The 24,710-nt window shown below is 39.0% G+C and overlaps 2 protein-coding genes across 2 annotated transcripts; both read right to left on the bottom strand.

Annotated features, from left to right (window-relative positions):
- Positions 1-1,111: 1,111 nt before the first annotated feature.
- On the bottom strand, positions 1,112-4,062 carry LOC106176621 (snaclec crotocetin-like). The gene is made up of 4 exons (XM_013559088.3): positions 3,367-4,062; positions 2,992-3,004; positions 1,900-2,085; positions 1,112-1,645 (listed from the first exon to the last, which is right to left on the bottom strand). Exons 1-4 carry the CDS (start codon positions 3,700-3,702, stop codon positions 1,425-1,427), a joined length of 756 nt encoding a protein of 251 aa, XP_013414542.2. The 5' UTR covers positions 3,703-4,062; the 3' UTR covers positions 1,112-1,424.
- Positions 4,063-4,209: 147 nt separating this feature from the next.
- On the bottom strand, positions 4,210-20,157 carry LOC106176623 (sodium/glucose cotransporter 4). Its single transcript, XM_086996035.1, has 15 exons — positions 19,683-20,157; positions 13,052-13,123; positions 11,845-11,949; positions 11,483-11,542; positions 10,992-11,096; positions 10,104-10,209; positions 9,656-9,736; positions 8,244-8,464; positions 7,711-7,846; positions 7,076-7,183; positions 6,677-6,827; positions 6,262-6,430; positions 5,721-5,936; positions 5,207-5,420; positions 4,210-4,872 (listed from the first exon to the last, which is right to left on the bottom strand). Exons 1-15 carry the CDS (start codon positions 19,770-19,772, stop codon positions 4,682-4,684), a joined length of 2,025 nt encoding a protein of 674 aa, XP_086852161.1. The 5' UTR covers positions 19,773-20,157; the 3' UTR covers positions 4,210-4,681.
- Positions 20,158-24,710: the final 4,553 nt, after the last annotated feature.

The raw sequence follows: 24,710 nt of genomic DNA, 5'->3' as shown, positions 1-24,710 counted from the left end.
GAATATCAGTTGGGAAAATATATTGTTATTGATATTCCTATTATTACCGTTGTTGTTCATTTCCAAATAAAAAAACGCAAAGTGTTTAAGACAGTGGCGCGTCCACAGGTGAACAAAGAAGGCGTCTTAACTGACTAATGACTTAAAATGCGATGACTTAAAATGGGATATTGGCAATAACAATGCTTGGGGGTCTGGAATCTGGAGAAGTCAGGGGGGTAGGGGATCGGGTGTGGGGGTAAAGTACATCTGGCTGGCACTGACGAAGGGGCTGTGGTCGATATTATCAAGGTCGATATCATGTTCGTGTGTAGGCAGACTAAGCACTTGTTTCGGGTATCACGCAGAAGGGGGTCCCAAGCTGCCAAATGTAAAAAAAATATATAAGTAGAGGTTAATTAAAGTAGGTTGAATAGAATGAGAAAACGTTTGCCACAAGTTACCTGTACCTGTATGGCAATCGATACCAAGAAAAGGAATGGGCGGGGCTTGCTCTTGGAAATAAACTACTGGAATCCGGCCAAGGGCATATCATAATGTCAAGTCTCCCTTGCGTGATTGCCCAACGAAGTGTCACGTATAGTATACGTGGTTTCCTTGAAGCTTTGTTCACTTCTCCTAGCGAGACAAAACATAGACATCACCTCAAGGCAGCGTGCAGGTATGTTTGATTGCAAACAATATTGACTGACAAGGACAATAAGCATTCCGTTTATAATCATTGAAAGTGCTGGGGCCAAAATATTGGTGGGAAATATTCTCCATAAAAAATGCTTTTACCAGATGGCGTTATCAAAATTGTTCAAAAGTACATTTTGAAGTATTTAAAAATATTCTTGCCTCAGTTAAAGTTAACATGCCGTATGATATCGATAAAAAACGAAAGAAAGACCCCAAAAATAAGTTCTGCCCTAAAAAAATCGTATTTCAAACAAGACAAAGAAGTTTGTGCTACATATGTATGTTAGCTTTAGAGTCTGAATGTGTGAATCCAGTAATACTGTGTCAATAAAGCAGAATAGAAAGAAGTTGTGAGCTTCTGGCTTCTTTCCCACGACCATCCAAAGCTCAGGGTATTTTTCCTTTAAACAGCGTCAAAAAACCTGGAGCATTGGTTAAAATGAAAACATTTATTGACAAATTGACAATAGTTTTTTTACACAAAAGTTACAATATAAACACAAAACTCAAAATCTGACGACATTAAAATTGTGAAAAAGATCGCAGTGAAAATACTTTACTTAAGTTTGTGATCGCAGCTAATTATAAGTTTTTCTACAGGCTAATTGCATACATTAAGTTATACTCAGAACTCTGCCATTTGTCATTGCACAATATTAAACGTAATAGCTCCGATTGATGGAAACATAAACATAATGAATCTTCGGTTCTTTTCCCTGAATCTTACTCTGTTCATGACCAAACTACAAATCCATTTCACAGACATACGTTGAGCTGGAGGCACACCTCGAGTCACAGTCGGCCCAGTTCCCGTTGCTAGTATACATAAGGACGTAGGGCTCAAAGGCGGACCAGTCACTAAACGTGACAAAGTTGGGCTGAGTAATGCTCAGACCACTGTGGGCCCACTGGCGCGTGCTTGCTGCGATTGTCTCGCCCCCTATCCAGGCGTACGAATGCGTGGCTAGGCAAAAAAAGTGAAACATGTATATTATCACAAACGTACACACGCGTGCACGCACACACACACACACAGATGTGTTTCTTGGTCTGCTCTGAGTTGATTTGCAAATTTCGCTTAAGAAGTTTGCAATTGGGGACTGTGGCTATTTTAATTTATTTTAATTTTAAGCAAATTACTTACAAGAAAGAAATGAAGGACTCTGTTTTGAATATAAATTTTTGAATAAACAACTATAAATTAGCATAAATCCTTACATCCTATATTTGCCATCAGGTTTGCAATGAACGCGTTTTCCTCCGCTGACGTCACTTCCGCCAAATAGGCTCCCATGCCCTCACAAGCGGTCTTCGCCACTGGCCAGTCCATTGTGTCAGAGTTTTGGAAATAGTAGCAATGGCCAGCGAACTCGCTGAAGTCAACAGGACACGTTGATGCTGCAGCTGTTAAACAAAAAACATCAGACCTTAGTGAAACAGCTGATAATATTGAAACGCTACGCTAGACAGAGTGAAGGTGCGTACAATGTAACATAAGATAAACACAGTGAATGTCAGAATAACCAAAGATGAATTCACAGTGGTATATATAATTAAAATTAGACGAAATTCGCAGTTCCTGGTGAATATGAATTAATTTTGATCTTTTTTAAAATGATAAATTATTGACAGAAAAGTAACAAATTACAGGCTAACGAAAATAACATTAAAATTACGAAAAAGGCATGTGCTAGTACAATATGACAATATTAACTACGAAAGCGAAAATCACCAATGAACATCCAAACAACCGACAATACAATATAATGGAAAACAGTTCAACAAATCAGTGAAAGCATGCGTTAATTTGATCTTTTTTATTGCCGTTGTATTCCGTTGTTAAGTATTGGGAGCTGCCTAAATACATAAGCCCTGCTAAAGTTTGGTAGTTGGTACGTCTTCGCTTTAATTGTTATCGGAATTTAATCAAAGTCTACTTTGAAATATGGAGGTCAGAAAACATGGAACGGAAGGCGTAACAATAATCTTCGCTTTTCGATGTTTGAATGAAATGTTTTGCAAAAGAGAAACAATAACATTCCACGTGTGGTTTCCATTTTTAGTTTATGACAAATAAGTATTTGCACATGATAAAAAATTACACTAAATGAAGACTGTGCAAAAAGCACAGAAAAATAATCTTAGATCTAAAATATAAAACTTCATATAAAGGACAAGAAGTAACATAAACTGAAGGAATTTAAAATGAAAGACGAAAATAGTTAATACAGCACTTAAAAAACGTACAACCTCAATGCAGCATTAAAAGTTTTGAACTTTTATCTATTCTTAAATTGTACTTATACTCACCCGGTGGTAAATTCTTGTCAAATAAAATCAATATTTCACATTTATCATTACATTACCGTAATCAATTAAAACAAATTAGAACGAAACAGTGCTTTGTATCATACATGTACTTGTTAAATACACAAAATGCAAACTTTCTCTTTTTACTAGAAATGTTTTAAGATACCAGTAAGATTCATAAAGTGGTGCATGCGCGTTTGTGTGTGTAGACAAAGTATAAAAATTTGAACACTGTACACTGAACAACATTAATGTGTATTATACTATGATTTACATCAAAACCGTGGCATTTTTGACAAGACTCGGCTATGAAATAAATCTTAAGTTTATTTAAAGTTCGTAATAAGACTGGAAATAAATCTGACGATCTTTTACCTTCAGAAATATATTGTAACCTTCTTTATACATAAGGTTAGCACTCACTGCCTCCGCACTGTTCATCTCGCAAATCCAGGACTCTTCCACCAGACCGACGTTTACCGACACACATTGTGCACTTTCTAAGCAATATGAAAAACATTCGAGTTTGGAGCGGACGCTGAACCTGTCCAAAACAGATCCATTGAGTGTGACGTTTATGTTTACCGCGCCGTCAACGGTGTCCGGCATATTGAAGGTCGCCGAACTGATCTGTGCGTCTGTTAAGGCCAAAGAAAACATCACAAACGCGACAATAAAGATGAGGATTTTCTTCAAATTAATGCCTCTCATTTCGTTTCCTTGCTGTTTAAAAATGAAGCAAAAATAAAGCAACTGTCTTCCAACTGCAACTTCCAGCTTCAGTGGAAAGAAATAATTGGAAAAAGTCTATTTTTGATTTGTTCTTGATTTTGCAGCAGTTCAAATGTCTTTAACTCTAAGTTCCGCTGTTGGGTTCTGCTGCAAAGATCTGATGGGTATGGGAAAACAGCAATTCGGACCTTTCAGAGCCTTTATCAGAATCCCCACAGTGAGTGTTTTGAGGACACGTGGAAAGACCAATTTCGGGGTAGCGAAATGGTATGTTACCTCCCCCCAGGAGGTATACAAATCAATAATTCTGCTGGAAAAACTAACATCTGCTCTTTTAACTATCCAACAATTGGCAGCAAACACAAAGAAAATTCATTTTCTAATGAAGGCCCCCGGCCCCAGCGTATTACGTGTAGACACCGGCGTATTTGTGTATGACAAACAATCACTGCATTGACGTAAGGATGAACAAAACAAAACCATCTGTTGAAAAGACAGCGAGGACTTTATGCAAATACCCTGTTCACTGTCTTCATATACGTGAACTTTATGGTGAAAAGATACTCGATATCCAGCATTGTTGAATTAAGTACAGATTACATCGTAATTAGCGGGTGCTTGAAAGGTCTCTTAAGATCTTGAACTCTTAAGTTATTATTAATTTAAGCGCCCGGTGCTGCCACTAAGATCGTTATTTTTCCTTCTGAGTTAATAAGGATCTCTGCAGCCAATGTGTTATGGGCGCCGGACATTGAAGAAGGAGGTCCAAATAAATGACTTGTTCCCTTAAATCGATAGGAAATTTTATCTCTGCAAGCAACAGACATGTTTATCGGCATAAATAGAACTTACTACAGCAATTTAGATATTCTGTTAAGTTAAAAAGCAAACGTCTCGTCCTCTGAAATCAATTTGTTTTAGAAGATACCTAAAAGGTTTTGTTGCAACCAAATGTTCATCAGGCAAAGAAGCCGTACAAAAAGCCCAATACAACCAAAATGACAACAGCGTTCATATTGGTAATCCTCCGCCAGAATGGCGTCTCGTCCAGTGACATCGGGACCAGTTTCAGGGAGTGGTGGTGGGCCTGTGCTGACCCCTTGGGTGGTAGGCCACATAGACTGCGGAGCCACAGCCGCCAAGACGGCTCTGGAAGTTGCAAGAAAACAAAAAGCGCCGTCAACAAATTGGGATCACCTCAAACGCAATCAACACAATGCGGACAGCTGTTCCTGAAAAAGTATTACTGTCACAACCCATCACACTCGTGATCGAATTCAAGTCGTTTAACAAAAACAAAAATTAACTTGTTGCATGCGGTTGACTCATTGATAGATTCATTTACTGATCGACTTCGGCCTACTGATGGGTTGACTGATTCGACGATCAAATGATTGAATAAAAAGTCGAGAAATGCATTTCTCTATCGCTGAATATGTAACAAGCTAAACATATTTCTGCAAAGGTTGTACAAAAAGTTCACCTGGCGCTTCCTCCTTTTTTTCAATATCCAAATTAAGGTCATTTTCCTGTTCGTCGCTTGTGCTGTTTTCGACCTCAAAGGTGACCTTGTCCTCACTAACGTCCTTGACATTAGCCTCGTTTCCAGTGTATTCCAGATTGGTTGACGTCACGTTAGCTCGGGCGATATGTTCTTGTAGTTTATCCTTCACCGTCCAGAAAGTTAACCCAGCCAACTGCAATGAACATATTAATGAATTAATCTTTTTATTTATCTTTTATCAAATAACACATGGCTATTGATTCGTGCATTATGTAAGCTGTCTAAGACGGCCAAACAGGGTGAAATCTCTTTAAACTTGGACTGAATTTAACAGCATCCGATTGAAAAACTGAAAATACTCATAGGTATTATATTAACAATTTCCCTATCCGTGCGTCAATATGCGCTCAGATTCTATGATTTCCTAAATGATTTGCATACATTTACACACGCACACACGCAGAAACACACACACGCACGAACACTAACATACCTTTTCTTTAGGCAATGGTTTGGTCATATAGCTAATAGGTATGGCGATGCAGAGCGCCACGGCTATCTGGATTTCCGCAAAATACAGGTAGTGTATCTGTGACACAATGGGGGGTCTTGTGTCTGGCTCTCCACAGCTAGGTTCGTCATAAGCAAAGTCCAGAACAAACCGCACGATGCCCACTAGCTGTCCGCCCAGCATACCGTAGAATGCACCCTAGAGGTAAAATAACACAGCATAAGAGGTGTATACAATCATTATAATTTACTATACATTCATCTACTCGACACTGAGAAGTTTTTCGGCTTCTCATGCGCACGAAGGGCGTGAAATAAAATGGCTTTCGGAAAACAAGGACGCAGTACCATTTGTGCCATCTACTAGACATATAACATAAACAATGCGCATTGGAGAAAAAGACACAGGACGTTATTATAATGCTACAATAACGTTTTTTTGGTCATATTAACGTTACGGTAACGTTATAATAATGCTCTGTGTTTGCTAGGCACGCTGTTAGCAAACCTGTTCTTGTACTCACCGGCTCTGTTGCCCTGGACCAGAAGGCAGACATGATGAAAACGGCACAGGTAGGAGCCTGAAGGTACCCCGTTATGGCGGTGGCGTACTGGAATAACTGCCCTCCCTGTGCGTTCTGCATGATCGGCATCCACAACACTCCCAGGACGCAGAGGATTACCACGAATATCCTGGAAATATCAATGCATCATCAAACCTGGAGAAAAGTTCTCAAGACATTGTATTATATGATAAGCTTAGGTTACAATCCTGTAACTTTTAATTTGAGGTCGATCATGAGGTGCATTATAAGAAATTGTCATCGCCATAAAGTTTAATAAAATCAAAATCAACTAAGAAATATTTTCTGCCGTTGACCATGAATAAATAAATGAATAAATAAATAAATAAATAAAATGAAGAAATAATATTTTTACCTGCTGACTATTAACGTCTCTACGTCCGAAGCTCTTTTCCTAAATCTCCTCCAGAGGTCTAGAGTAAAGACAGTGCTGGCGCTGTTGAATGTTGACGTCAGAGTACTGACCACGGCCGACATCATAACGGCCAGCAGCAGGCCGCGCAGACCTAGGGGATATACAGTATACAGCTGTGAATCAATCTTATTATCAGCTTTTTTTCGCTATCTCGACTTTATCAATTGAGCCCTTTGCCCTGTCCCTGTCGTTGTTGATAACCTTCACACACGTGCGCGCGCAAGCATATGCGCACATTAACCATTTATATGCCAGGGGTTTAAATGTCAAAGCTCAGAAACATGAAGAAATATTTTTATCATATAATTATCAATAAGTAATCGGTACCAACACACTCACCTAACGGTAGCACCTCCAGTACGAGCAAGGGGTAGGCTATATTACTACAGCCAGCTGTGTTACCACACACCGCCTCACAGGCTTCTGGTGTGGCGCAGCCAACCTCATCTGTAACACAACGTAGACATTGATAACATGTGACTACCGACAGCCTTTTTATCACACGTTTCTCTTCTAATTTATCAACAAATCGATATATGTATATTCTTAGAAATGAAAAACAGTGTACAACTATTAACAAATCATAGCATTAGTTCAATTTTATTGAGAAATATATTATATTCAAGTCACAAATCAACATGGACGCCCCAGGAATTCAATTTGTACTAAAAACGATTCTGGTAATCAAAAACTAGGGTCGTATTTCAAAACAGATCCAGCCAGCCAAAAACTGCACATAGAATCGATTTGCTGGCGGAAGACATTTTTCCTTTTTGAAAAACGGCTATAATTCATCGTTGCCAGAATCGGCGGTATTATGAAGTGACTTGAAGAACCGTTTGTGCAACGTCTATGCTCACAAACCGGTATACTGAGTATACTAGTATACTTGTGTAAAGTCTTCTGAACAAACTTCAATTTTAAACTCAAAATAAATAAACAAATAAATAAATTAGTAAAAAAAAAATTATCACCTGGAAACAGCACTCGGGCTATCATCCCCGGCATTACCATGATGAAGAGCGGGATAATCTTGAGGTAGCCGGCCAGTATGGAGGCCCCCTTGGCGTGGGTGATGGACTTGGCGGCTAGACTACGCTGTACTATGACCTGGAGAGAGAAACACCTCTAGGTGACAGTGGAAATGTGAAAAGGGTTCATACATTATATGCGTTTTCGACAGTGCAACATTCATTACAGATAAATGCAGAAAAAAATCTGCTAAAATTGCACAGACAGTGAATTATGCTTTATTAAATATGGATTGATAACAGAACTGGAATGTGTCTTTATGGGGACGTGCTAGTGTCCAATGTAGAAGATATACCTCCACTACAAGGCCCAACAACAAAACAATATAAGTCTGAACTACATATAGCTTTCCGTTGGTACGTCACACACCATCTAAATCTGTGTTTTAACACCAAAAGACCCCAAAACATGGCATTGCCACGCCGGAGTGTAACATTCCAATATGTACCATGTGCTCCAAGCTTCGTGGCATTACCTGATTGGCGCACCAATACCACATGCCGACCAGAGAGGTCCTCAACATGAGCCCAATCCAAGGGTAGTCCTTTCCAGCCGGGTCCCTGAAGATATGGAATGCGTCTTCTCTTGGAAAACCGCACCTAGCGGTTATGTTGAAAGTTTGGTTGAGGACGGATGATGGAACGGCCGCCATGTATTTTGTATATAAAGCCTCCCATCCGCCAACTCGAATAAATGCTGGAATAATTTCACAGCTCGGTCATTTGCCACATTTCAGTTGATAATAATAATATTATTAATAATAATAATATTAATAATAATAATAGTAATATAATCTAAAATGTCCTGTTTTTTACTCATGTTACAAATAACTTGGATAGATTGGTTATGTTGCAAAATAAGGTTATCTAGATTGTTGACCATTTTATAATAAATAACTTGTTTGCAAGAAGGCTTTATTTTTCAAACTGCCCTACGAATACACAGAAAGGTGACTGTTTTCCCACATGATGCGAATGTGAGGCAGACCACGCACACTATCACAACATGTTTATTGGAGCCCTCTGGGATACGACTCAGGCCAAGTTGTCATAGACACCACCGTAGACCGACCCAACTCTCGTTGAGTGCAATTAGCCTAACTGAATGACAGGCCTCCTCTAGTTTGCTACATACTCGTGTAATCATCGGCTTTTCTATATAACAGTTAACGCCAGGAGGAGGCATGTCATTCAGTGAAGCTGACTGCAATCAGCGAGAGTTCCCACAGAGTTGGACCGCTCCACGTAGGCCAATAGTGTATATGGGAATGAGGCTTTAGTCCAATACTAAATTGGCTGCGAAGAATAATATATTATACGGATACTTTTAGAAAACCATTAATCACTGACGCAATCATAGCAAAGGTAAGGTAAGAAGTTAAGAAGCCTTATATTGCAATGATGAAGTATAGATGTACATCTACTGGCTGTTCAGCAACCGTTTAAACAGCGGTAAGCACACTTAATCATGATGACTCTTGACGTGCGAAAATTACGCAAAGACAGACAGAGTCAAGAGATATAAATATGCGGGTGGGAAGAGATTATCACTCTCCTGCAGTTAAGTTCTACCCTACAAACAGCTACATCAAAGAAATGCCATTGCCAAAAGTAGCACTCAAGGCAATATTCTTAGCATATGAGTCCTATCAGTTTGGCTGAAGTTTTCCCCAACGTTTGAAAAAAAAATATCCCAAAGTTTATTTAGTAAAGTCTTTCAACTAATAATAACTAATAACTTATTATTTCCAATCGAGGTGACTATGTATCCTTTTAAATTGCATCGTTACAAACTGTACTGAGCTTATTTTTTCATGTTTTTTAAAACAAGAGCCATTACCCGAGTATGATACGAGATTTCAATTAAAGTAACGCGTCCATTACTTACACATTACAGCAAGAATGATTGATCCTATCAGCATTATAAAAACCTGCGCCGCGTCCGTGAAAATGACGGTATTTAGACCCCCTAAAAGGCGGAAATTATAACAATTGAACGTTAATGAATATAATTTAAATAGATTACAAAAATAACTTCATGTACTAGAACTTATAAAATAGGAGAACTGTGCATAATTATTTAAATCCATAAAATGATTGAAAATACTGTTTCAAAGGAAAATTTGTTTGCATATTAATCTAATTAAGATAAGATATACCACACAACAGAAATACAGATTTATCTAAGATGATGTTGTACATAAGCATGCGTATTTCCCTAGAAGGGCTTATATCGGCTAAAAGACGTAACAAAAAGAATTGCATTTACTCTAAGCACACTCTTACAAGATAGCTACCCAAAAATGTCTTTAAATCTGAGCGTTATGACGTCATACCTAGAATGACGTAGAGACCCACAATCCCCAGCAGTATGAACACAGAGACAAAGATATCCCATCCCATGGACTGCTGGATGAAGACAGCCCCGGAGTACAGGTCAACCTGGGAAATGACATAAATAATAATCATAATAATAATAAAAATATAGGACAGAATGCTTGATTAATCTAAAATGCTTCAGTCTAAGTACCGGAAGTCCGGGTCCGTTATGATTAGTAGAGGTAAGGGCTAGTCGGAGTATTGGGGTTAGTATATGGCACAAATGTCACCTGTATAAAGTAATGGGGAACAGACTACGGTTCCTAGATGACAACTACTTATTAGTTTAGCTATTTGATCGAAAGTTTCTAAAGACTTAAAAAAAAAAAAAAAAAAACTGCGAGAGATCCACACGTCTTGAAACTCAGATTAACAAATAGTGATGTAACCTTTAAATGTCGTGATCCACTGGAAAAAAAAACACAATGAAATATATAACGAGATACAGCAGATAGATGATATCAATTACACTAATCGGAACCGACAATAGGGAAATGGGGAATGATGCGAACAGAACCACGGCAAATGACTGGAGATGGAACAATGCGTTTGCATGTTTGTTGTTCGATCATATACAATTGCAGGTTCCAGAGCGTTCCAAAAGGATATAAAAAAGGCTAGAAGCAGACAGGTACAAAAAATGTTGTATGCAATCATCAGAATATTATGCAGGGCGACACGCGAGTTCGTCCAATATGGCAGGCAAAATTATTATGGCTGCCATTTACGCAATCGATGCACTGATATACCAAGAGAGAATACTAGTAGAACAATAATAAAGCAAATGTCAGAACATGTTAACGTGTGTAAATATGTAGTATACATAGGCTTTCGTTTAAACTCACGGATATATTGTTGAAGATATAGGTAGCGAGGGCCAGCACACTCAGGTATATCCTCAGTCTCTGGCCACCGTATCTGCGGGACAGGTACTCCGGCATGGTGTAGATCTGACAGAAAAAAGAGAACGAAATAAGGTTTGTATTATTGAAGTGAATGGAGGGTCATTTCTCCAAAAAGGAATTGGTCCAGTTCATATAATTATATGATTGCCATTAGAAGAGACATAGTAATGGTATCGGCTTGTCAAATGTGGTGTCTTTTGTCTTAGAGAATTATCTAGTGGAGCAGCAAGCAGCATGTGAGTGCGTTAAAATTAAGACTATATTATAGTTCTGTTTATTTTATGTCAATTAATTGTCTTTGCAGCATTAGGTACTCATGAAGCTTAAATTAAAATTAAGATGGTAAGGTTTGGACATCATATGAATAAGTTTTTAATTGTTCTTTTCTCTGCCAGCCACATACGTGACCATATACTAGGATATGTACTTACCCCACTGGCGAAATACATGGGTAGAAAGATCCAAGCCAGCATCAACAGTAGGATGATGGCCTGGAACATTTAAAGATACAGTTATAAGAAGATATAATTTGTATTAAGCAATATTACTACAAAGATGAGGAAAATAACCATATGTGGGTGATTCATTGGCCCTATTAATAGCCTCACGTCTTACACCACTAGACGTTACTTCCGCCACAAGTCTCCCCCGGTTTCCTACTTGTATATAAATATATGTCTCCTGAATGACATCTAGGAAAGATGAAGGAAAGGGGAATAGATAACATTAGGGAAGAGTAGAAAAGATATAGGGCGGCTGTGCAGGTTTAAGAAGAGAAGGAAGTCAAACTTACGTTCCATTCAAACGCGATGACGGCAAAGCCAGAAGCAGAACCAGTTCCAGCGAGTCCAACAAAATGTTCACTGCCGATATTACTTGCAAATAATGAAAGCCCAATCTACAAGATTAATTGAATAAAAAGAAACAAATTATATTAATTCATGATAAATATAATAATAATAATAATAATAATAATAATAATAATAATAATTTATTGATCACTAAAATGTTTCAGTACATTTTACAGGCCCTCTAATCTACTTGTGTTATACATACATGTAATATATATCTTATATTAATAGCAGAATATTTTATTGATTGTCAGTACAGACCACTATAAAACAGAAACAGTAAAACATATAAATAATGTTCGGAAGACGGTAGGAAGTTCAGTTGGTCCAAAGTGTTATATTGGTTTTAAGGATTAAAAGGAGCTCGACACCCGACTGGCAAGGACATTCTGGGACATTATATTAAGCCTGGCACATAAGGGACGGTACGGTACATTTAATCGGCACGAACAATTTAAGCCGAAATGCCCACGCGTGAGATACAACGTACATGTACAACATTCTGAAGCTGTTAACAACTCTGATGTGAAATATGTGAACAGACCTCATACGTGTAAATAACCTGTTAAACTAATGATGATGCATGATATGATCCGTACACTGGAAAGCACCAATACCTCACTTATCCAATATATTTCACAAATTTTCTAAGCACTGAAGTAAAACAGCGATAGTAAGCAGCCGTGTTACACGCCTTTGGCCCATCGATTGTAGCCGAAAATTTGTCATCACGTAGCGTATAGACGGACGTACGGGTATCGTTTGTGAAATCGATTATACGCACAACTTTTAACGTATGAAATCACCCTCTTGGAAATATAAGTATCGTATAAATAGCGCATGGATAATGAATTTGCACAGCGTAACGTCCATATGAGTAGCGTGTGAATGAAGAGCATTCGAATACACGCATGTATCAACACTTTATAGTAAGTAGACCGTACATCAACGTACGAATAGTAGTCTATGGGCCCATATAGGCCCTCCTCCCCCTCTCGGTTTTTGGCCCATAGACTATAGCGTACGAGTACCGTGTATACCCCTGTATAAGAATAGATACGCATACGTTTGTGCTTTTCGCTATACAAGTGTGACAGCGCCATAACTCTCGTTGCCATGGTTGCAAGCATGCTAGCAAAAAGTCCTTACCGGCCACCACGTGACACTTCTTCCTGCCAAAAAGTAGTCCTTCACACTGGATCGTCTTGCCCTGCAGATGGACTGAAAAAAAAATATATATATATATATATATATCTATATCAATTATACCCAATAGAGAGAAGCAAAGAACGAGTTTTCATGGAAAAGTGCCACAACAGTGGACCTCCAGGGGAAAGGGGGGGGGCGTGGAAGGGGGTGAGGAAAGGGGAAAGGGGGGCGTATCCCTTGTCTCATGACCTCATTTCTTTGCAGACTTAAATGCCGAGGGAGATTTTAAAAAATAAATTGCATAAAAAAGATAATAATAAAATAAAATATAGATGTAATATACCTGTCAGATTATAGAGTTCCCTCCATAGTGTTCCAAATATTTATTTAAGAATTACTGTAGAAACTAATAACCTTATTTCCCGAAAAGCTATATTTGCACACATAATTTCTGCTTAATTTTTGTGCCTTAAGCACTGGAGGTCAAGTTTACGTCCGGAACTTTGTAGAATGTGTAGTTAAAAGCCCTTTTTTCAGCTGCTCGTTGAGTTTTTTCGGCATGTGAATACCTATCTATTTATTCATCTTTCTATCTCTCTTGCATGTTGCGTAAGAAACTGGAGCTAATAATCTTTTAACAAAGAACATTGCAGCGTCAGAAACAACATAATAGCTAATGAACACGAACAATCGCATGCAACTGGACTATGTATGTTATACACGTAGTTGACTAAATGTGTTTAAACTAATTTTAAGTGGGCGAATGATGATATATATTTGGATGGCATGATTTCCCCGACCTTAATAGACGGAAATACCCAATTTTTTAGCTCTTTACAAATCCCAGAAAGAATCCTAAATACTCAAATGACACTTTGATCCGAGTCAAATGGCTGAAAAGCGGAAATGAGAAAAAATAGATTTACTTAAAAAAATAAATAAATAAATTAAGAAAGAAAAGAAAAAGATAAAAACTAAAGGAAATTCATGAAAGACTGATGACAAACATAATGTTGTGTATGTTTTATTCACGAAAAGCGCTGCCATACGCGCATTGCTGTCACGTAGGTTCAGAACACGATCCTCTAAATTAATTTAGCATTCAGAAATGGAAGACACGGAGACCAGGGCATATGACTTCATTCAAGTAAAAAAATCTATTGAGAACACACTTAAAGCATTTTAAATTTACCCTTCAAACTGTATCCATTAGCCTTACTTTACATGGCAATATTACATATCCATTATAACATATTGTATAACTAAGATAAATTTGGCAAGGATAATGGAAAAGAATTTGTAGGAAAAGTATATGACCATAGCATTGATGGGTGGTCATTATATACATGAACATCCTCAAAAAATGGAGAGAAAATGATGATTACCTCTTCTATCTGACAAAATAAACATACTGCCACTATTGCTAAAGGGCCTGCAAAACAAAAGTAAACGTGCCGTCGCATACACATCTACACGCAATTAATGAGAGCACTGACACACTGGAGTAAAAGAATATATTTGCCACCGGGTAAAGAAATACTGTGCATAGCGTGCAATCAATGGAAATGCCTTTCCTAATCTTTTCTTCAATTGTGAGTTTCTTTCTTTTCTTTTTTTGTGAATTTGCGTCATATTTCGAAAACATCATCACTTCCTTTCCACAACGTGATTGACACACTTTAGTATAAGAATAAATTTGCCTCCAGGTAACGTAATCCATAGCGTGCAATCAATGAAAAGGTCTTTCATCATCTTTCCTTGAATAAGCTATTTTTCTGAATACATTTGCGTCATATAGTCCACGCTTCTTCTTCACTCAACATGACCTAATCCCGCCGCTGCAGGAACCACCAGTGTCCTACACAGTGCACTAAGATAAGTGGCCGAAATTTCGCAGGAGAGAAGACAAAATAATAATAATAATAATAACAATAATATATATTTAATTAATATATTTATTTAAAGTCTGAATTCTAATTTTTTCAGTAGACTTTACAACAAGTACAATAGATTGCAGTACATATACAATACAGTTTGACGCCTGGTCATCACGATCTGTGTTGACGATCTCGCTTCTCTGGAAAGGATACAGCGCCGCTGAAGAATAAGGCACTGAAAGCTAGCTAACTTATATTATCGTTGAATGCCTGACCAGGACCCTGCTTCAACCCCTAAATGCTGAGTGCCAAGCGGGGAGACAGTAGGCGCCGTTCATAAAGGACTGTCTGGTATGCCTCCGGATTGGGTTGAACCCGCGCCCTCCCGCTCCGGAGGCAAACACTCTAACCACACGATGTCATATTAGTCAGCTGCCATCTAGTACAAATGCTGAACGATGAACGGGGGTCTTTCTAACCGGCGTTTTGTCCTCGAATGCGACAAAGAAAGTAGTTTTCCTCGAACCATGCACCGACGCCTCAACAGACGCGGAAGCACGCACGCATAGATTGCAAGTGCCTGCTTTCTGACGCCAAAAACATAACAATCCTTTCCATCTTTTTAGGAAACCATTCACAAAAAATAAATAAATAAAGAAATTAGTGGCAGAGTTAAATGTTAACAAAAAGTTGGTGATAACATTGTAATACCGATGATTGGGACCCAGTTCCACACGACCCTCCATTGCGTACAACACGTGGTTCACGAACATGGGCGTCTGACAAACCAGAAATACTATCACCATGACAACTAACATGAGTGTGATCCTGTGCTGTGTCGCTGACCCATGGGACCTGTGCTTGATTTTCGGATCGTTCGATTTGCCTTTAGTTCCAGAATCTTTTGTTGTTTTTATGATATTCGAGTTCGTTAATCTTTCCCGAATTTTCGACTGATTCCTAAGAAATTTTATGAACAAAACATTGAAAATACATAAACAACCTAACGGTAGACCAAACACGAGAGTTTCGTAGAGTACCGTGTGTGCAAGACGACTGGGACGAGATTCTCCGATACCATAAGCAACAATAACGGGCTTTGTGCCGTTACTGCAATAATCCCATACTTCTATAGTTTTCTGCCTAAAGAACCAAGTACTGTTGAAACCAATATCAAAGAAAATCAAAACTGCCAGTTCTATACCCGCTTTCTTTGTGGTACACCATCGATGCGCTCTGAAAGGGAAATGAGTGAATATAAATCGGTCTATCGCCATGAGAGTTATAATCCACGTAGAAGCCGTCTGCGCCATTATTCCGAGGGGGTACTCAAACGGTTCCATGTAAGGCCAGAAGTCTTGGTATCTCTTCAACGCCCCCGTGTGTTCATTAGCTGAGCGAAACGTCTGAAAGAGAGCGCTGTGGACGAGGTACAGACTGTCAGCAACAGCCAGGAACAAGACGAAAAAGAAAGTGGTCGATGTCCTTCGCTTCTTCCAAAGCACGGCAAAGGAGAAAATGTTGAGAAGCAGTCCACAGAAGCTGAGGATGCCAACAAGAACACCGTCGACGATGAACGCGAAGATGTCCCCCTCCTTTTCCCCTGGGGCTGCACAGGAGGCATTCATTGTGACCACCATCGCAATTACCGTGTGCCAACTGTTATAATGTAAATAGATCTGGCAAATTAAAGTTCATATATTTCAACTTCTCGACGTCGGGGAGTGTACTGCTCACAAGTTCATGCCCTTTGTAAAAACATTTGGTGGCGCATGAGAGTCCCGTTCAACCTCTTATCTCAGACAGTGCAATGTAAGAAGAACAGTAACCATTGCGCTGGAAGGTGGCCTTGAGTACAAGATCTATTTCTTTCTTTTGAGGCCTATGAAGAAACCTTTTCCTATACGCTTGACGAGTATACACATTCACTGTTGCCCTATTCAACTTAACACATTACATGTACTGGTATATGCTGAAACGTGCTTAACACATAGAGAAAAGACACGCACAGACAAGTAATCCCTTGTTTCTGTCCACGTGCAAACAGTTACCGCCTTGCTATAAATTTCGCACAACTTCCTTGTACACTTTCCGCCTTAGGTGCATCACGCAGCTGTCTCCCGAATTTGAATGTTTAATTTAGAATTAAACTTTTTTCCGTGATTGCCCTGCTGAACCACCGAAAGTTGCACTGTCATAATTTTAAAAACACATCAAAAGAGCAGAAGTATGATGCTCTGCAGTATTGATGACTAGATTTAGTTGGAATGTTTCTCTCCTTCCATTTAAATTGCCAATAGTAATGAAATATAGCCGACGTGAGAAAAATTTTAAACTTGAACACTTATATATGAAGGGCGGCGGAGGGGCAATATTGTTTCGCCATTTACGTAAGACTGCGGCATTCTTTAATGCACTTTTCTTATGATGAATTAACTAAATTTAGAAAGGTGCGTGATTTCTTTCCTCAACACCCTTTTTGAATTACTTACATTAATTGTCATCGTGGAGAAAGTTGAGCACCCGCGAGCGATTACATTTAGACAATGCTGTGTCATTTCATGAAATTCTCGGAAAACATTTTCATTTATATTGACGTTGTTGGAGTAAAGAACTGTAAACTGATGAACAATTTTGTTTCACTTTTGCTCGATTTCTTCATATGTAATCCGGATGAATACCGCTATATTATAAGAGGATTTTTTTTACGTGCAAATCTTTTCCAGATGAATCTCAGGTAGCACAGAGAAACTTTTTTTTTTTTATTTTTTTTTATTTTTTTTTTTTTTATTAAACATATACAAACACAACCCAGCACATTAAACTGAAACTGTTGATTTATACATGTATGTACCGTATGTCTCTTAATGTACACACTAGATGGAAAATGCCCGGATTGCTGCGGTTTTAATAGTGGATCATATCCCGAGAATGTATTTAGGGTTGCATTGACCTGACCTCATACAGGGAGTAGCCAGTGAGGCTGGGGAGGGGTTAGAACGAACCGCCCCCTTTGACCCGGAAAATGTCCGCTTTGGGTAAAATTTGATCTAGGTACACGAAGGTTTCATGGCAAAAGTTCCACTATTTCGGATAAAGAACCCGCTTTGAAATTGCTTGCTATGGGCCTGTAATTATACATATAGATCGAGATATATTTTTGTCTGGATGAGGAAGTTAGGAGAAATGTCTCAAAAATCGGGAGTGTTGACAGGTCTGTCTATGTATTTTACGCCGCCACAGCTAACGTGTGCCTTAATGTTGTCACAGTCAAGAGGACTGACGGGTCAACAGTGTGACAAGAATACGAAATATGTCGGCCTTTAAATAGTCCAAACCACGCGACAAGACTTATATAGATACGACCTCGATTAAACTTTTTTGTGTACTATTTTAGATGGCCCTGATATCAGAGAGTAGGGGGCTAGGGGTTTGAAAGAACCGCTCCTCTGGCCGGGAATAGATCCACTCTGAATAAAAAAAGTGTAGTCTTTCTGTTACTTAAAATAAACACGTAGGTTTCGTTATACCAAGTCCACTTTTCACAAAAAAAGGTATACTTTTTAAATTGCTTTCTACAGGCCTGTCCTTCCAGGTATGCTTGGTGTAACGTGACAGAGAGCCCCCGTGATAGAGTCCGTTTCCCATTAAATTTGCACAGGTAAGCCTCGCCCTAGATTTTGTCCCACTTAGGTCAGGCTAACCCTAACCATTACAACTAAACGGTGGGCGGACTTATGTTACACGGGCCCTCAGTTTCGTTACACCGGGTCGATATAAATGTACTGTATGCTAAATCATAGGACACTGTTAAGTAGAAGGGATTAGCAAAACGATGAAATATTTTTCTTGGATTTCAACACTAAATTTCCGAACGATTCATACATGCTACATAATGAATCTGTCTATTTTGGAACATCTCCAGGAAATAATACAGTATCACATATTAAAGGGATCCTGGGCGTTTTTAAAAAATGCCCAACAGTCTTTCACGGCATTTAAATCCTGCAGAGTTTTTCATATTTCTAACTTCAGACCTTAAAGATGATAGATCCCTTAAATAAATGTACATCTTCCGAGGCGTACCCAATTATAACCTTCTCACTATCCAAGGCGGGGGGCATGACTCCTCAAAACTTCACGCGAGGAATAAAATCGCATGTGTTATACACGATACCAGGCCACAATATAAAATACCGGGCCAGTTTCTAGTGTTACGAAGTGAAACGCAGAGAACAGGAATGCAGATGCTTTCTGAAAGACCGACCAACCACTAAAATTAATCTACTGGTAAAACTAATAGCAACTTGCAAATATGCATTAATTATACAAACACCGTCTAGCTTGCAGAGAACAGATATTGCATCAACCATCCCAAGTGATACCGAAATACATCGCGCAGTTTCTTCATTCTAGCAAGACGGTATATCTGATGTGCTTCCTTGATTCTTGACTGTGATGAAGGGACCATCACCGTCACTGAACCCTATTCTACTCAAACTTGATATCCAGGCTTCGGACCGAGATGGACTTATTCAACCAATCCATGTCAGTGCACCTGCCTGGCTCATTTGATATAATTTCTTTTAACTCCACATTCAAAGCTTAGGAAATGTTTGAATTGAATCCCCCCAAAAAGTTATCAACCTAATAACGAAGAGTTTCTCTACTCTTTCAAATATTTGAATGTGTGTTTGAAAATGATCCCCTTACGGTTATCTTTAAAATCAAAAAGGGGTTTGATATGCACTCACCCATATTCCGACCGATAGCACCACCACAAAGTAGAGCGTAATGGCCAGGTAGTCCCCCCAGTGCTGTAAGCCTCCAGTCGCCGCCGCCATCGGAAATCGTACCCCTCAATATAAACCGTATATCCTGGACTAGTCTTTCTATGTTAACAATGTAATTACCAATGCCGATAATCAAATATGAGTCTCTGTTAAATTGCGACTAAATTGCTCCTTGACTGTTAAATCAACAATCACGACAACAAAACGGTCCTGCTGTAAGTTAACATCCGCTGTTTAAGTCCGCATCCCGGGGCGTAACTCGAGGCAGAAAACCGTTACGAGCACGCTGCGATTTCTGAAAGTTACGAGTGCTCTAGGAAACTGATACTTCACGCCAGCCAGTCAAGGACACGACTTCAAGCGCTGGGCTATCCATACGGCCTGTTTGCAACCGTCTAACTGTTTAAATAGTCCTTATCTCTCTCGTCTATTCTTATGGACTTGTACATTGTACAGTTTGGGGGAGTATCTGCTGACCCAGAGGGGGCACTGTCTGTTTGCGACGATGGAGTCTGTATCGTATTTGAAAGTAAGGGGAAAACTAGAAAAGCAACCAGAGAGCCCAGACCTCCGCCAAGACAGCTCAATTTATCATGATTAATTAATTGATTAATTAATTGACAAATTGGATCATAGCAAAAACCTAATCAGTTCTAACTTTGTCCATTGCTGACCAACCTGTGGATATTGCAGGCGAATCCACTACTAAGCCCGTATAACGAACAAAATAAAAATGTATTATTTCATCCCTGTTCCCTAAATATTATGATAGAAACTCGTCTACTCATCACTGGTCATGAAATAGGACCAAAGAATTTAAAGCACATGCAAACTTGGGGAGTGATATATTTTTATGTTTGTACTAGGGCGATAAGATCGTGACAGGCGAAGCAAAAAAATAATAAACAGAAAGTAACTTTGAATGTAGAAATTAATTCAAGAACCATTGGTAAGTAAGTGAAAATTGTCGTTCACCCAAGAAAATAATTTTTGACCAAAATGAAAAGTTGTTCTCCTTTCAAGATTGCCGATCAGTTACCCTGGCAACCATTACATCTCTTTCCCTACCCAAAACGCATACACACACGCATGCAAGAACGCATTTATAAACAAGCACCCCAATACCCACAAAACATGAACAGTCTCGTTATTATCGAACATGTTTACTTATCGTGTAACGGTACTATTAAGTTAATCATTAACGCACCTTCGCAGGCGTCAAGACAGTTAGGGGAGTTGTCTGCAACCAAATGACCTGGATATCTGATAGTTAAATAGCCTCGTATGGCGTTGAACAAAAAACAAAACTGGGACGCATTGGGTTGGCCAAGGTCTAAAAGACTACATGTTTTCGTACGTCCGTGCTGGAAACGTTACAGTAAATTTGAAATTTTAAAACAAGCCGTCAAATTAACGGACATGAAGCAGAAAATGACGATTACATCGGACAACATAACATTATTCTTAACAGCAATTATGTTTTAATGTTAATGTGGACAATCAGAAAATGTTACTAGTATACTGAATATTTTTGACACAAAAAATATTAGAGGAAGAGAACTGTTGATAAACTTCTGCGCATGTGCAGCAGCGTCTTCTCTCTGGTTGGTTGATGGTGAGAAAAAATATGACACAATACAATTAAGGACATGAAAAAGAAATGATTCGAAATGGTCAATGTTGCACAATTGATGCTTTTCATATTTTTACCGAAATTTCCCTCTGAAGGGACAGTATCATGGAAGAAAACGGCATTCGACTTCGGAGTGTCATACATGTAAGAGTATGTATAAAAAGTCGAAAAAAAGAGGAAATTTGAACATGAACAAGCTGGTCGTGTCGGCTCAGATATGCACACTACATGGGTTGGGAGCGTAAAGCGGTTGAGTGTTTCCACGCCAAGAAAAAAAGAATTAACTTGAAAAAAAAAAAACAGAAATAGGGCTCAGTGGTTCGTCACCCATTTGTGACAAAAAGCAATCATGTCACATGAGATGTACACGGTTAATACAAAGGACTGCGGTTCCGATTAACTTCTGGAACAATTGTTCTTCGGAAAGAGGTGAACGCCGTGGCAAACGCTCAAAGGATCCATTTTATCAAAAATAAAAAGCGTTTCATTACACGGACATTATGAACTTTATCATGTGTCACGCATAGTCTAAAAACGTTATTTTAAACATGATATTCCTTTGTTTTCACATATTTCTAAATGTCTGCATTTCTCTGTAAAATACCAGATTCCTATTACAGACGATCTTGATATACATATTTTTTGAAAAAATAAAACATACATCACGCAAAATATACCTTGCAATTGTTTACGGTGCGGTGTTACATTTTGATTAGCTAGAAAAAAAGCATCTTTATTTACAGTGAGGTAACCACTCCAAAAGTACGAACGAGTCAGGAAGTATATTAACCCCGCAAAATACCACAGCGGACCATAAAGAGTGTAGAGACAAATCGAAAATGAAGGTCTTAATGCTTTTGGTGATGGTAATGTACTCCTTGATTGATTCAGAAAAAGAAATTCCAGTCGTAGTGTCAAAGTCAGGGATTCCGAGGGCGCTGCATAACTCTGCAATGGTCACGTCTTCAACCTCAACGGTCCCATGGTCTGTCAGCAGTCGAGAACAGCGGTTGACAACGACACGGCCTAGGCATAAAAGCACCAGAGTTCCCAGGATCACCGAGAGTGACTCCCCTATGGTCACCGGAAGTGGCTCCCCCATGGTCACAAGAAGTGACTCCCCTATGGTCACCGGAAGTGATTCCCCTATGGTCAATGGAAGTGGCTCACTCGTTATCGACAGAAGTGGCTCTCCTATGCTTAATGACTCATCTATTGTTAACAAAAGTGCTTTAACTGTGGCCACCAATGCGAACACAGCAACCGCAAGTAAAACTTTTCTCCCCACTGCCGCGTCCACTAGCAAGCTCGCAATTGACGGAAAATCAAAAGAGAAAATGGTGAATGTAAGCTACCCAGCTCTCACTCCAGAGGTTCCGAACCTCGACTCAAATATAAGCATAACAAGTGCACGCCAGGCCGGCGCCGGTCATGTATCTCAAGGACATTCATCCAACATTTCACCGAATTTAGAACAATTTGCCCCAACTCCCTCCATGTTGTATTCTCAGAGGGAACTAATGCTGCTTAACGTAACAGTAAACACCCCGTTCTGTGCTGGTCGTAGTGATGGGTTAACTAATGATGTCGTCCTCGTAACCTGCTACTGCGACGACTTGTGCGACGTGTATGGTGATTGCTGTTGGCCATATGACCGCTTTTGCAACGATACCAAAATCACCGGTATTGATATACGTAGAAATGATATAGAATGTTGGTTACAGGGGTCTAGAGAAATTGAGGACGTTTACAGTAAATTCTATTGGGTGGTGTCTTCTTGTCCAAGCGACTGGCAAGATGAAGAAGTTCGAGTAAAATGCCAGTTAAAAGACTGGTCCAATGATATAACTGTAATGTTGCCCGTCTCGTCAGCAGAGTCAAACGTCACATTTAAAAACTCTTTTTGCGCCACCTGTCACAACGTAACGGCGCATAAAGCATGGAAGCCTAGGATTGTGTGTCACAAGTCACAAATCAAAGTTTTCAAAGATGCTACGACCGTTACCGGAGTTTTGGAGAAGATCCATTTGACACCAGATTGCATGTTGTTTTTTGGCGCTCCAGACCAACACCCAGGACGCCCTTGCATAGGTCCTGAAGGGGGACACGAACCCTTGAGCGGAACCAACGATGGAGGATGCCAATTCACATATGACGCCGAATCTGTACGTCTTTGTAATTCTGGGCCCGTGTCAGTGACGTATTTTGCAGGGCCTCATGGCCACTCTTATGGTCGGAATCTATTCTGTTGGCTTTGCCATGTGTCTCCAAATACTATCCCAAACATCCAGCGCTGTAATGAAAATGGTTAGTCTTCTCACTTGCAAAATCTTCATTTGACCATTGAGTTATATGTTAAAGTTATATGTAGAAGTCATTTGAAAATGGAGAACAGTGATAATTATAGTAAAAATATCTTGAATGGTATGCACTTCCCGATTTCATAATTCCTTTAAAAAATGCAGAGAAAATGACAATAGATTAGACAGATTTGATATATCAAATACTATAAAATATTTTAATTAACGTTAAAATACAATTTCTTTTCATGCATGCCATTTAAATATAAATTAAGGTAATCTACATAGGATATACGCGCCAAAATGAATTTGACTGTTTTTATTTTTCATTGTATTTTTCTGTACAATCTTATTTCTGTGTCTTTGGTATGTAATTACTGAGAATGACTTTTGAACGGCAGGTGAAATAGCGAGCAAGGCATTCGAACCTCAGGGCCTTTCCGCTATGATAGATTATGAAAGAGAAGCACGATGCCAAGGAAGTTGGGATCACGTAAGCACGTACAATTACTAAGCTAAAACCTCTTGGGCGTTTTGTTGCGCTATGGTGCCACATAAATCTATGGTCAAGAACTTGGGATGCTGATCATAATCCATCCTTTCAAGGAATCTTCTGAAGAATTTGCTATTCAGTTATGTAAAATAAATATTAAAAATATGATCTTTGTTATAATAGAGTGGTGCAAGATCACGTCCAGAGAAACTTGTCATATTATTTAATATATATTCATTTCTTATTATAACTTATTATTTCCAGTGCTACTGGTGAAAATACATTGCGCTTGCAATGCTTTTGCACATACGCTATGAACTATCTAGTGCAACCGTGACATTTGACTGAAAACTGTTTTGGCATTCGGACCATTTAGGCATACTGAACAAAAACATAACCATTTTGTTCCTATATTATTTGGATTTCATTTTCAGGACACCTGTAAGCAGACTGAAGAATGTCAAGTGGACGAAAGGTGGTGCTCTCTGCCTCTTGATTTCATCATTAACTTGAAATTCAATTTGACTTTAAAACTCAGTCCGAAACAACCCGTTAAAAATCCA

This window comes from Lingula anatina, chromosome 9 (genome assembly GCF_051362555.1).
Source record: "Lingula anatina isolate TDL-2025a chromosome 9, LinAna3.0, whole genome shotgun sequence".
NCBI classification, from domain to species: Eukaryota; Metazoa; Brachiopoda; class Lingulata; order Lingulida; family Lingulidae; genus Lingula; species Lingula anatina.
This window is presented reverse-complemented; position numbering and strand designations above follow the sequence as displayed.

What these genes read in the sequence shown, in the direction of transcription:
- LOC106176623 (XM_086996035.1), bottom strand. Translation starts at nt 19,772, where the DNA reads ATGGCGGCGGCGACTGGAGGCTTACAGCACTGGGGGGACTACCTGGCC. An exon ending in GGGTCTCTACGTCATTCTAG is followed by an intron (nt 9,737 to 10,103) that starts GTATGACGTCAT and finishes TCCGCCTTTTAG; the next exon opens with GGGGTCTAAATACCGTCATT. An exon ending in AATCATTCTTGCTGTAATGT is followed by an intron (nt 8,465 to 9,655) that starts GTAAGTAATGGA and finishes AAATTATTCCAG; the next exon opens with CATTTATTCGAGTTGGCGGA.
- LOC106176621 (XM_013559088.3), bottom strand. Translation starts at nt 3,702, where the DNA reads ATGAGAGGCATTAATTTGAAGAAAATCCTCATCTTTATTGTCGCGTTT. An exon ending in CCTGATGGCAAATATAGGAT is followed by an intron (nt 1,646 to 1,899) that starts GTAAGGATTTAT and finishes TTTTTTGCCTAG; the next exon opens with CCACGCATTCGTACGCCTGG.